Source organism: Phodopus roborovskii, unplaced genomic scaffold, assembly GCF_943737965.1.
Source record: "Phodopus roborovskii unplaced genomic scaffold, PHOROB, whole genome shotgun sequence".
Lineage (NCBI taxonomy): Eukaryota > Metazoa > Chordata > Mammalia > Rodentia > Cricetidae > Phodopus > Phodopus roborovskii.
In genome coordinates this window covers 174,524-187,299 of record NW_026126567.1, presented here as the reverse complement: position 1 = coordinate 187,299, position 12,776 = coordinate 174,524, and the positions used below count along the sequence as shown (strand labels likewise).

The 12,776-nt window shown below is 51.5% G+C and overlaps 2 protein-coding genes across 2 annotated transcripts; both read right to left on the bottom strand.

Annotated features, from left to right (window-relative positions):
• Positions 1–2,213: 2,213 nt before the first annotated feature.
• Slurp2 (secreted LY6/PLAUR domain containing 2) lies at positions 2,214–5,999 on the bottom strand. The gene is made up of 3 exons (XM_051202560.1): positions 5,932–5,999; positions 2,731–2,835; positions 2,214–2,485 (listed from the first exon to the last, which is right to left on the bottom strand). Exons 1-3 carry the CDS (start codon positions 5,981–5,983, stop codon positions 2,349–2,351), a joined length of 294 nt encoding a protein of 97 aa, XP_051058517.1. The 5' UTR covers positions 5,984–5,999; the 3' UTR covers positions 2,214–2,348.
• A 3,298-nt stretch (positions 6,000–9,297) lies between these two features.
• On the bottom strand, positions 9,298–11,818 carry Lynx1 (Ly6/neurotoxin 1). The gene is made up of 4 exons (XM_051202559.1): positions 11,742–11,818; positions 11,094–11,257; positions 10,808–10,909; positions 9,298–10,664 (listed from the first exon to the last, which is right to left on the bottom strand). Exons 2-4 carry the CDS (start codon positions 11,143–11,145, stop codon positions 10,468–10,470), a joined length of 351 nt encoding a protein of 116 aa, XP_051058516.1. The 5' UTR covers positions 11,146–11,257; positions 11,742–11,818; the 3' UTR covers positions 9,298–10,467.
• Positions 11,819–12,776: the final 958 nt, after the last annotated feature.

Genomic DNA, 12,776 nt, shown 5'->3' with positions numbered 1-12,776 from the left:
CCTGTAGCAATAAGAGTGTCATCATTTTATAAGTTGATGAATGACAAGTGGAGGGATGCCCCTCATTATTAGTTCCAGGATAGGGCTGATCACCTGAGAGATGCCTGCACAATTAGAGGGTGAGGACTTTTATTCCCACCCCAAGTCTCCTCTGGAGACAGGAGAGGGATGAAAGTTGAACTGATACCAGTGGCCAATGATGTAACCAATCATGGCCACATGATGAAACCTCCATAAAACCCCAAAAGGTCAGAACTCTCAGCCTCTAGGTCACTTAATGTGGGAGAATCTGCACTTCTTGGGAAGATAATGAGAAAGCACTTATGCCTGATGTTCCTTAGTGAACCCCAATAATTCAGGTGACACTTGTACCCATTTTTTTAAATCAAGGACATGACCAAAGATTCCAAAAACATAGTATGGAAAGACAGAGAGTGAAGGATGTGAGATGGACATAGTCTTGGGAACAGAGCCTCAACCTGTAAGATCTGATGAGGGCTACACATAGTTGGTATCTGAGTAGTATTGGAGAATAGTCAGCTGAAGTCCACTGCAAGATTGCTTGCTGGCATGAAAGTTAATGACCCCAGGATGAGAATTTCCTTGTCAGACCCCATAAAACTGGACACAGGCAGGAAGTTGTTAGAGAAGGCTCTTGTCCTGTCTGGGACAATGATTTTCTCAGGAGCCCCGTCAGAGGTTCCTTGCTTGGCACCCTGTGCTTTGTATGCCCAGAACAAAGACATGCAGACTTCTGTATCTGCAGCACTTTAAACAAGGTGCCTTGGACAGCAGAGTCACCACTGACCACAGTGGCCAAGCCCCTCGCTATGTTTTCAAAACCAACAGACTGCTATCCAGGCAGCTTAGGCACATTTCTCCCACTTGGCTTTCTCTCAGCTGCAACCTCTGTCACTATGACATGTCTTCTCATTCTAGTGCTCTGTCATCCCCCAATAACTACTCCACTCTTAGAAGATCTTTCTGATATTTAGTGTGACCAAAGAAATGGACAAGCATGAGAGATGGTGAGTGGTGCAGCAGAAGGACAAGCTTTGGAAGTCTCCTCTTTCTTGTACACCTCCCTCCTGTATCTGTTTCCAGTCTGCCCTAAATCCCTGCCATTTCGTGCAGAGTCCTAGAGAATGCAGTATTCTGTAATGTTTTCAAGGGTCAATTCTTCAGGAGTGTGGGTCAGTACCTTACTGCTACTAGGATTTTGTGGCCGAAAGGATGCCGTATTGTATGCGTTCATTCACAGTGGCTGATGTGTGTGAATAGCTCTGCTCTGAGTGATTGTGGTCCAGTTTCTGTGGACATGTTTCTTCTTAAGTCCAAGGGGTACCCCTTCTGGGTCATACCATAACCTTGGTTTACTCATACAATTAATCAGGGTCACATGGGGTTTGATAGGTTATGCCTTCTGGGAGATATAACCAAGTCTAAACAGGCAAGGACAAGGTAGGAAAGATAGAACAGGACAAGGTACAGAGACACAGGTAGCAGGGTTCCCCAAGAGCTACTGACAACAGAGGTGGATGTACCAAAAAGGGCTGTGGCTAGCGAATACCACCACTCCTCTGTAGAGCCTTCCTTCTCCACCTGCTCAACTATGGGTCTGTAGGAGGTTCTGGAGTCTCATTCAAAGTAAAGGCACTCACTGACTTTAGGTCAGAGTTCCTTTCAGCCTTCAAGCCCAAATCAGGGTGCTCCTCAAGTGTTCTAAACCCCTGTCAAGGCTGACCTTTAAGTGCCCTTACCCCCAAGTTGCAGTGCTCCCCAGCTCTCAGCCCCTTGTTTGGGTGCTCCTTGACCCCCAGTACCAAGTTTGGGTCATTCTTCTGCATATCAGCCCTAGGTCAGGGTGATACTCAGGTACTCCAGACTCAAGATGGGTGCTTCAAGTGCCTAGAGACTCAGCTCCTCCTCACGGCTGGCTCAGGGCATCGTCAGCCATCTGCAGCACCCTGTGCCTTTCAGGCCCTGTGTCTACCTGGAAATAGGCAGGCTCTTAGTGGAAGAGAGGTCAGTGGAGGCTACAGCAGACAGCCTGGACCAAGGAGACCTTGACTGACAAGAGATGGGGCAGGGTCAATGAATTGCCTGAATCCATTACCTGATACACTATTTCCATTGGACAACTCACACCATGTGATCCAGTTGCTTTTTATTCGGAAATTTGTTGACACAGAGGGTGGCCCACAATGGATTAGGCCTTATGTTTGTACCACAGTGGGTTTACACAGGGTTTCACTCTGAACTTCCTTTGGGCTGGCCAGACTGGAATGATCTCCAAGGACCAGGCCTGGACATGGTCCTGTGGGACCAGCTGGTAGTGACAAGTGTGGTCAGTCTCTGTTGCAGAGATTGGACTGGCAGCAAACGATAGATACATGAGGACCCAAGCCCAAGCTGGGGACATCAGGACAGCCTTTGTAGCACATCTTTGTCACCAGAGGCAGGTCTGTGAAGCTGATGGGAGACCCTGGGGGATAGGAGAGAGACCATGGTGCTTCCCAAACCTCTGTCACATCAGTCATTGTGCTGAGGGTCACCCCCCAGGCACTGACAACCCCTGCCTGGCCCCTGCCCCAGACAGAAGTTGCCAGACACCTTTCTACTCTGTTTTTGGTTTGTTGCCACCACATTGGCTCTGGGCTCTGCCTGCCTATTGAGCCAGCTCTGTGTGCAGGAAGAACATGTCCAGCCCACCCCTCCCACCACACTCACGGGTGGCAATGATGACACAGTGGGTAGAGTCCCTTGGGCATCTGAACTTGCCGGAGCAGCCTCCAAAGTCCTTGCACAGGTGGCACTGCAGGCCCTGTGTTATAGCTATAGGTAGACAGAGACAGGGGCAGCCGGTGAGCAATTCCTGCAGAGGGTGACACTCACTCTTGTATCCAGCACCTCACTTCCATTCTCTGCCAGCCTCATCAAGGCTCTGAAGCCCAGCTTCACAACTGTTATCTATGCTGCAAAGCCCCTCTAGACCTTGGAGGAAGACCCTGGTGCTCAGCCTACCACTGTGGGAGATACAAATGATCCTGTTGGAACCAGCTGGCCCATGTCTCTCTGCTCAGAACAGCAAGAACTGGATGGAGCAGAGATGAGAACTCCTGTGGGAAGGAAGTGCAGGTTCAGGCTCCTAAAGAACAGGGTGGAGGAGAGGTGGGACCTGAGACTTTAGCCATGCCCCCTTTATCTTCAGGGACCTTAGATACTCTTTGATATAAACGTTCTGTGGGCTGAGATGATGGGGGCATCATGATTACACAATTAGTAGGAAATCCAGGGCAAGGCCAGGCAGAAGGAAGATGGGAACCCAATGAGTTCTGCTGGCAATTTTCCTGACAAATACTATATCACTAGTCTTGTATTTAGCTCAGGGGTGGCCAATCAAGCAAGTGGTCTACCATGTTCTCTCTGGATTGCCTCATCTGTCTCTCTGCCTCTTCCCAGCCTCTTTGCATCTCTCTCCTGCTTCCTTAAATTTCCTTCCCTGGATTACAAAACCCCTAAGCACATGCCCATCCCTGGATACTTTCCAGCAACGATCGTGCTGCTGAACAACGATCCTGAACAAGTCCAGAGCTGACACTGAGCCGGAAGCTCCTAGGCCTTGTCCCATCCTAGCTGGGCCATTGAGTAGTCACCCCCTGGGGCTCCTTTTATAACCACACCTCTACCAGATCTCACATGTAAGTATGTCAGTCAGTTCTGGTCTGTCTCAAAGGCCAGTCCTTCATCCTATACATTATGGAACAGGAGACAGACAGGAAGTCAACACCACAGCAAGGTCGCCACCACTTGCCTTGACTGTTTACCATCTCTGCAGAGCAAGCTGAGACCTTGTCAGGGACAAAAAGGTATCAACAAAAGCCCCCAAGTTTGTAGCTGTCCCATGGATGTTAAAGACACTAAACAGACTGAGCATGGGTTCCCCAGACTGGAAGGGGTTTAGACAGCAGCTGACTGAGGGCCAGGTGATTGGGGCACCAAAAGGAACAGACAAAGGTTCTGGGGAAAATAGCACTGGTACCACCTCCCATTCCTCTTCATCTCCATGCCTCCTAGCTTTGCCCAGGCTCATCTTTCCATCATCCATGTAACACAAGCTAGCCTCAGCTCATAGGCCATCTCCTCCCAGGGAGCCTCCCAGTTCTGGGGCAGCAGTCCTCCTTTGATGCATGGACTGGCCTTGTTATTTTCATAATTAAGACTGTCATCACACTCCTATTCACTAGAGTTCCAGATAGGAATGGGGATCCTTTCCCATCCCACAGTGACCCACAAGCATCCATCACACAGCACCCTGGTGCACTGATGAGTCATGGGAGATGCTTAGAAAATAAATGAATGCTCTCTAGGAGCTGGGACAAGAGCAGGGTCATTAGAACAAAAAAAATAACCAACTGTCTTGTGTGTGTGTGTGTGTGTGTGTGTGTGTGTGTGTGTTTCCATCAAGGAGGCCAGGAAGGTTTAGCTCTCAAAAAGAAATTGGCTCTGGGTTCAGTGACAGGTCATGGAGACAGACCCTCGGTCAGTACTTGCTTAGAGAAAAAGAGCTTTGGAGAAGAGGGTGGGAGGGGCGATTGAATGAGCCTTGGGACAACACTCCACCATGTCCAGGTCCACTGTAATGTTGCCAGGTACAGCTGACTCCCTCTGGTCCTATTCGTTCATTCTGAGGTCAGCTTGGGATGCAGCTTACCCTTTCCAGGCTTCTTTGAGCCCCAGGGAGATGGCATTACCCATAGGTGCCAGAAAAGATGTAGGACATGGGGTATGCTGAGAGAGGCACATGGAGCCTGGCTCCCTCCAACTTGTAACTGTCAAGGCTTGAGGCCTTTGTTTTGAGGTGAAGGCATGATTTCCATGGAGGAAGGAACTGGTAGATCCCAGTGTAGAGTAGTCTCAGGCTTACAGATACTCCTGAAACATTAGGGTCTTGGTTAAGACAGAGAGGGTGACTGACCCATGGCTGAGTACTCCCTCTGAAACTTCAGCCCTGACAGTGACACAGGTCTCTGAACTTTGAGCTCAGGACCATCAAAGTGGATTTGGTCTGTCCTGAAGGTTTTGGGGAGCACTTAGTGGTCAATAGTTCAGGTATTCTCAGGTCAGAGAGTCCCCATGAGGCCTGGGCCAAGAAGGGTGAACTACAGCCAGAGATGTACACATGGACCTTCCACCCCACCTTAGATGGACCCCAAGACCTGGAGCATTCCAATCCATGGATAGAAACAGGTTTTACTAGGTGAGGCCTCTGAGAACTGGCTCTGGCTGTGTTTGAAGCACAGGTTGCTGATGGACAATAGGAGCAACTGTTTCTTTACTCAGGTGTTAGTTGGGGTTGGATATAGGATATGGTCTCCACTAAATGATGTCAAGGCCAGGCATAGTGAGTATATTTCGGGGTATCCCTGAGAGGTCACCAGCAAGCACTAGGATTAAAGTCCCTATTACAGAAGCAAATGAAACTAGGGTATAGAAGTCTGATGGGGATTAAAGTCAAGTGGATAAAGTCTCCCAAGGAAGGTGGAACAGATAGAATCTAAGCAAGGAGGAAGGAGGGCATCAGGAGAGAGTGGCTGCATACCGTCTGGGGCCAGAGGAGCCAGAGGAGCGCAAAGTAGCCATGCTTGTGTGTGTGCAGCGGTGTTGCTATGGAATTGGAGAGGCCTAGGGGTGGCTTTCAAACTGAGAAGTAAGCTGTGCAGTGCACTGAGTATTGTAGGGTCCAGAGAAGAGGATTTGGGAATCTATGAAGGCAGAGGACAGAGGCTGGTGGGTAGAGAGGGTCTTGGTTCCCAGGATGAGGAGAGCAGACAAGAAAGGGGTACCCACAAGGGTGAGTGGTGACCCAGGCTGTATGGACAGTGATGATAAGTAAGAATAGTAGGGAAAGCGGCCACAGCCCTGACTCACCTAGCTCCATGCTCAAGACCACGGCCAGAAGGAACCAGAAGAGAAGCCTCATGTCCTCCGTGTTAAGGATGAGGTTTACTGCCTGGCCACCCCTTATACCTGCTCATCGATCCCACTCCACCCTTGGCTCCTATAGCTGCTGGCTCCCAGCCCTGAGTCACTTGCAACCTGGCTCAGATGGGAGGTGGCAGAGCTTGCTGCTGTGTGGCCTCAGGGAGCGCCTGGTACAATTTCAGAAACCTTCTTCCCTCCTCTGTGGAGTAGGGATGACCCAACCATCAGGATCAAGTCTCTCAAGAAATGCCTTGTGCATGCCAGAAGCTCAGTACAGGTCCACTTCACCATGGAGCTGCATGGGGCATAGCATAAGCAATCCACCCTCCCCTCCCCTGGCAAGTGTGAATGAAGCTGGGGCCAGGTGAAGCTAAGGTGTCATTCTCATCAATTCACTCTGCGTGGAGCAAGGTAGCCAGGATTTTGAGGGGTCAGAGTTTCCTCATCTGCCAAGTCCTGTCCTGGCCCTCCCAGGACTAAGAAGCTCAGGAGAAGCACGGCTATACACACGGTCCTGAGAAAAAGGGGTGAGTGTTACCTATAAAGGGATGGTACTGGCATGGTATCAAGGAAACTGTGTCTTGTGGCATATGCCCAGTGTCAGCAGGAGGGACAAGCAAGGTCTTTGCTCTTAGAAGGCTCCAGGTTGGGGTAAGAGACAAAAGTGACATATAACAGGGCAGGGATCATACTGCCCATAGGATGGGGTATGGGCACTCAGTCTAGGCAGGAGACCCCATGTGTCTACTCTGGCTGTCCAGGAGGCTTTGAATTACTTCTAAGCTTTATGGGTACCCCCCAAATCTGGGGGTTGGGCAGGGCAAAGGGCCAGAGATTCTGAGAGAGGGGCTGGGAGAGTTAGACTCTCTTTCTGAGGATTAGGTAGAAAGTGGTATCAGAAATCAACAAGCCAGAAGAAGGCAGAAGTAGCCAGTGGGGTGTGTGTGTGTGTGTGTGTGTGTGTGTGTGTGTGTGTGTCGGGGGGTGGTCTTTTCCCACTCAGCTCCTCAGCCAACCCTTGGGCTTGTCTGCCCATCGATGGGAACTGATGGATCTGCCTCTCTTTACAGAATGGGGGTGAGTTTTGGAAATCCCCTGGAATCCTGTTAATACCATTTTTGCCTTGGCTGGCTCTAATATCAGGACAGAAGCCAGGGACCTTCAGAGAGAAGACAAGTAGGAAAGCAAGGTAGACACATGCCCTTCATTTGTTTATTCATTCAGTGGGGAAACATTGACACTGGCCATTTTGACGTATAGGTACATGGGGATGGCTAGGGGAAGGGAACTGTGGCATAAAAGTGTGTTTCGTGTCCTTGCTGGGCGAGAGCTTAGGGTTGGCAGAGACACATAGACGTATCCTTTCATCCTTTGGGGTCTCCTCAACGGAAAGTCCCAGGCTTGTCACTGGCCCCCAAGAGCCAGCTGAATGGGGACTGTCACTGCCATTTCACCAAGGAGAAGGCTGGAGTAAGAGCCTGTACTTGAGGAACCCAGGGCAGGCAGCTGCAGGATACCATGGTGCTTGCTAAGAAGTGACCAAACACTGCAACAAGGGGCCACCCTACTCCTGGAAGTCATCCTAGAGGTTCAGAATGTGAGCTTGCATGCTTGCTGCAGAAAATGAAGAAAGTAGTCTACCCTCTCTTCTCCATATGGGCTTTGGGGAGGCCAACCACAGGCACTTTGGCAGAGCATGACTCCCCCGGCAGCTTCTTTCTGGTGGGCTAGACCAGTCACACCCCTCTGCTCTGTAGCATGCTTCAGCTTCAAGTATTGACCTGGCTTCATCAGATCCCACAGAGTCACACACACTCTGTGATGTCATTGCTCCATCCAGCAGCTTTTCTTCAGTGACTCCCAAGCTGCGTCCAGAATGCAATGCTATAATCACTGCCAGCCACCCTGAACACCATCCATGTTGAGGGGCAACTATTTACCCTAGGTTGACAACACCCACTGCCTTGATCCCTAGTCCTTGACAAAGGCAGAGTCAGCTTGTGACAGTGGATGGAACTTTGTTCTTTAGTCTGCAACTCCATCCCATGTTTCTTCTCTCTGTATTCCCACACAGGGCCGGGCACCTCTTGCTTACTCCCCAGACCTTCAAACCTCCAGTTCTGATGTTCCCTTCTAAGGCCTCAGTTTCCTAACCCTTTAGAACTTTACATTCTGAGGTTTTCCAGTTTAAGAAGCCATGGCCATCCTGAAGGTATATAGCCTCAAAGAACCCCAACTGCTGGAAGAGCACCCATAAGAGAATGGGCTGGTACTAAACAGAAGAGGAGGTCAGATGGCCCAGGAAAACTAAGACCCCTCTGTGTCTCAGTTTCTTTTCCTATCATGACCCCCCACACACACACACTTTGTAGAACTGCTATGGAATGTGCAGAGCCACCTGCAGTGCCACACCACCAGAGATAAGACTCAGGACAGGCCATCTGGCACTGTTCCCCTAATCGGCAACTCCTACTGGCAGGGTTGGCCCTGTGTTAATTGAGCACCATTTGGGGCTCTGTGCTAAGCACCAAAGACAGGCTAGGCAGGTGCAATGCTTCCTGTAGGGATGGGTGGCAGTGTGGACACTGTGGGGCCTGTCTGGATGGTGTCATGAGACATGAGAAAGAAACTGCCTCCAAACACTGCAGCACTCTCAGCCACAGGTAATCAAGGGCCTCTTCTTCACACTCCCTTGAGGTGGGAGGGAGGACCTGGTCTCGGACCTCCTCCCCATTCTGACCCAGGATGCCACCTTGACTGGGGACAATGGACTTGCACAAGCAGGGTAATGTTTCCCAGGCCTCACCCACTGAGTCAGGGGCCCGCCTCTGAGCCTCCTTACCAGAGCCCTGTGGCTTCCACAGTTCAGTCCCAATGGTGTGTGTGTGTGTGTGTGTGTGTGTGTGTGTGTGTGTGAGAGAGAGAGAGACAGAGAGAGAGAGAGAGAGAGAGGGAGAGAGAGAGAGAGAGAGAGAGAGAGAGAGGGAGAGAGAGAGAGCATGTGCTCTATGCAAGCTCGGTTGGGGGCAGTTTCCTCTCAGCATCCTGCCTGGTCCTCAGGGGACACCACAGCCAGTACTGCCTTCTGGGCTTTGCAGCCACTGTTGTATATGCACCTGTGTTACTCCCTCCCCACTCCTGACCTCCCATGACTCCTTAGTCTCTCTGGGTATTCAATGTCTCTTCATCTCTGGGCCATTTCCCATCCAATTTACCTTTGTAATAAAGCTGCACAATTCATATTAGCAGGCTTCTATCTCCCATTCCCCAGTGGCCTGTCCCCAGAGAAGAAAATGGAGGCAGAAAACCACATCATTTTCAGCAGCAGAGTTCAGATCCACCTAACAGCAGGGAGGAAGGTCCCCTGTGCCCTGAGCTGGGTGGTCTGAGAAAAGCATTCAGGATGTGTGACCGGTAGGATATGATGGCGAATAAGACTCTCCTAGCCAGCCATAATCCCTTGCACGGACACTGGCCAGCTTCAGGAATTTCCTCACTGGCACATGAGAAGAGGGTAAGGCTTTCTGGGTCAACTACACTGGCATGAAAGGTAGATCGATGCCTCCTAAATTAGGATTGGGTTCTTCAGAGTCTTGATACCCAGAAGTCTTCAGTCACAATCACCCAGGACTTGATCTGGCTCCCTGTGCATTTGTCTCCCCATAATTTACCAAGAGGCCTTAGGATGTAGAACCTGCCTACAGGACCTAGGGAGCTGGCTGAAGTCTGCCTTGCTGTCCCGGTCACCTCACTAGCCTACTCCGCCCTGCCTTTGTTCCCTTCCTGTCATGCCCAGAATAGCTCTGGCCTGTGTACAGCCCAGGCAAAAATATAGCATGGGCCACCTGCCAGCCTCAAGGCCCAGCAGCTGGTGTGAGGTCAACAGGCCTGCTGAGCTGTTAGGGCTGGAGGGATCTTTGTAGCCTGCAGAAATGAAGCCATTGCTAGTACCCTTGGCCAAGAGCTGTCCTGATTCCAGGCCTAACAGAGTTCCTGAGCTAACTGGAAATGACAAAAGGCTTCCTCATATGGCCTCCATCATATACTTGCCCTGGGCAGCTGCTGGCCTCAGTAGGAGACAGCTCTGATGAGTCTTAGCTTCTAGCCAGTTCATGATCTTTCGTCCCCTCTAGCAGACCTGTCCTCTACTGGGTAGACTGGGGTGGGTTCCTGATGCTATGAAGGCGGAATTTGGCCACTAATTCCTTCCAGTTGGTGTAACTGACTGACACTCCTCTTCACCCCCACAAATAGCACTTTCTCTGATGCCCCTGATCTAGAGAGATCTAGATCCATATATCAGCCTTCTGAAAAATGAAAGGTTATGGCCTTGGAGTGAGGTATCTGGATTTCATCAATCCTTTTGTAGCTAGCCGCGGGCCCTCACTGTAGCTGAAGGAAGAGGGTTGGGTGAAGCGAGAGGGTGCAATTGTGTCTTTTAAGAGCTTTGTGTTTGAGTGGGTCTGCCTGGGGAACAGAGCTTTACAGCAAGCTCCAGAAGGTGGCCAGGAGTACCGGGACCAGGGCCAAGGTCACTGGTGTAGCAAAACCAGCCCCATTGCAGAGGTAGTACTGGCAACAGGAGGTGGCAGATGCATGCTTGGAGTAGCCATCGTACACGGTCTCAAAGCAGCTAGGTACACACGACTTCCTTACTTTCATCCGGTATGGGGTGAAGTCTACAGGGGACAGGACACAAGAGGTTGCTGTGAGAGGATCAGGACCTTGGAAAACCCAATCTCAGCTTGTAGGTCCACCAGTGCAGGTGGTGTCTCCCTCTCTATGCTCCTCCTATCCCTATGCTCCAGGTCACCGGACTCACAAGTACGTGTGGTCATGCAGTAGGTGGCCATAGCTGGGCAGCGCATGGGTTTGAAGCAGTTGTCTCCATTGTAGGCACACACATGGCACTCCAGAGTCTGGGCTGTGGGCAGTGAAGGGGGTCAGAGAACAAGAAGAAATCCTTTTCCTGCCACCAGTTGTCTCCAGCCAACCTCCCACTCCCATTAGGCACCAGGTCAGGACAGTCAGAAGGCAGGGGTACACTGGCCAGCCTGCCGACTTTCCACCTGCCTGTCCCACAACCGTGTCCCTCTAGTCCACCTTACCCACAGGCAGGCCCACCAGAACCACCAGGAGCACTGTGAGCAGGGGTGTCATGATGGAGATGTGAGGACAGCAGCTGGTCCTGGATGCAATTCAGGCTTGGGAAGAAGCAAAGCATGGACTCCTGCCCTTCTTGAGCCCTTGGTCTCCTAGGGAGAAAGCATCCCTACAAGGACAATGACAGAGACTTGTGATTACAGCTGGCTGGGTGGGTGGGGGTGCAGGCAGGAGAGACTACCAGCTCAGTGGGTGTTAACTGATTTCCATTTACCTGGAGATGGGAGGAGGGAGCAGGACATGCAGCATTCCAACAGAAGACCAAAAGCAAGCAAAAGGAGCTAAAGAAGGGGAGGAACGGGCAACATCAAAGAAACTTGGGAGGCCCTGGGGTCCTTGAATGTCAAACCCAAAGAGGATTTCACCCTGAGGTATTTTTTGGTAGGGGGCTTATGAAAACTTGGCAGGCAGTCTCTTCCTGGCAGAGCCTATAGTGCAGGAGAGTCTTCAGACGACTGGAACCCAGGTTTAGTCTCTTTTGGGGGCAGAGGTCCCTCTGGCGTTTGCTTCCTCTGCGTGGAATTCCCTCCCTCTCCCTCTGTGTGAGTCCTCTGCCACAGCGGAAGGGGTCATGATGAGTGCCCAGGTCCTACCTAAAGACTCTTCGGATGTATGCCAGATGATGCTTGCCCAAGACAGAGTTCCACAGGCTGGGTCTGGTGTTTGGGACTGTTGGGGGGATGTGAACCAATATTCTCCTCCCTGCTTATAGACGCGATCCGGCCTCTGCTGGGGGTACCAAAATACACTCTCCGGAAGACAACCCATCCTTCACGACCCATTTCCCTGGTGCCAGCCCAGGATTCTGAGATCCTGAATCAGGACAGGCCTGCAGCTCGGGCGCTTCCCCCCACCCCTCCCCCGCCCGAGGCTCCGCCCGAAAGACTGCAGTCTTGCTTGGGGAGAACTCCCAGCCTGGGCTGGGTGCGGGGTGACCTCGCCCTTGCCCTTCACCACCACAATCCCTGTCTCCATGGCAACTCACCCGTGGCCGCTCCCAGGTCCTTTCCGCGGCCTGACGGCGAGTCTTTACACTCTTCACGCTGCCTTTGCACCGCATCTCAGGCGGGTTAGGCTCCGCACCGGCAACAGACCCGCAGTGTCCGCTCACCTCTGGCTCCGCCCAGCCCCGCCCCAGGAACACGCTCCGCCCCCGAAGTATCCCAAGCCCTCCCCCCCAAGCTAATGTCTGTAGGCTCAATCCTGAGCTCTCTGGTTATGGCCCTAATGAGCAAACCTGAACATCCTCTGGGCATCAGAATGCGCCCACTCATGTGCAGATTCACAGTGACACAGTAGCGATTACGAGGCGAGTGCACAATTCCTGGAACTTCCTGGATATTCTCCTCAGGTTTCATCGAGGCTCCTGCCGCCCTCCTCCCACAAACCAATCAGCCAGGTGGACGTGCTGACTATGGGAAGAGGAACCACCTGCAACCCACTGCGCCTCTGTCTTTACATGGGATCCACGAGCAACATTTGCGAGCAAGTTTTAGAGGCATCCCATAGCTCACCATCAAAAGTCCACTACTAAATAAGTACTTTATGCCGCTGAAGTTTTATTTTTATTATTCTTTTTCAAGCAGCCAAAACTTAATAGGTTTTCACAAACCCTACTCCCCCCAACC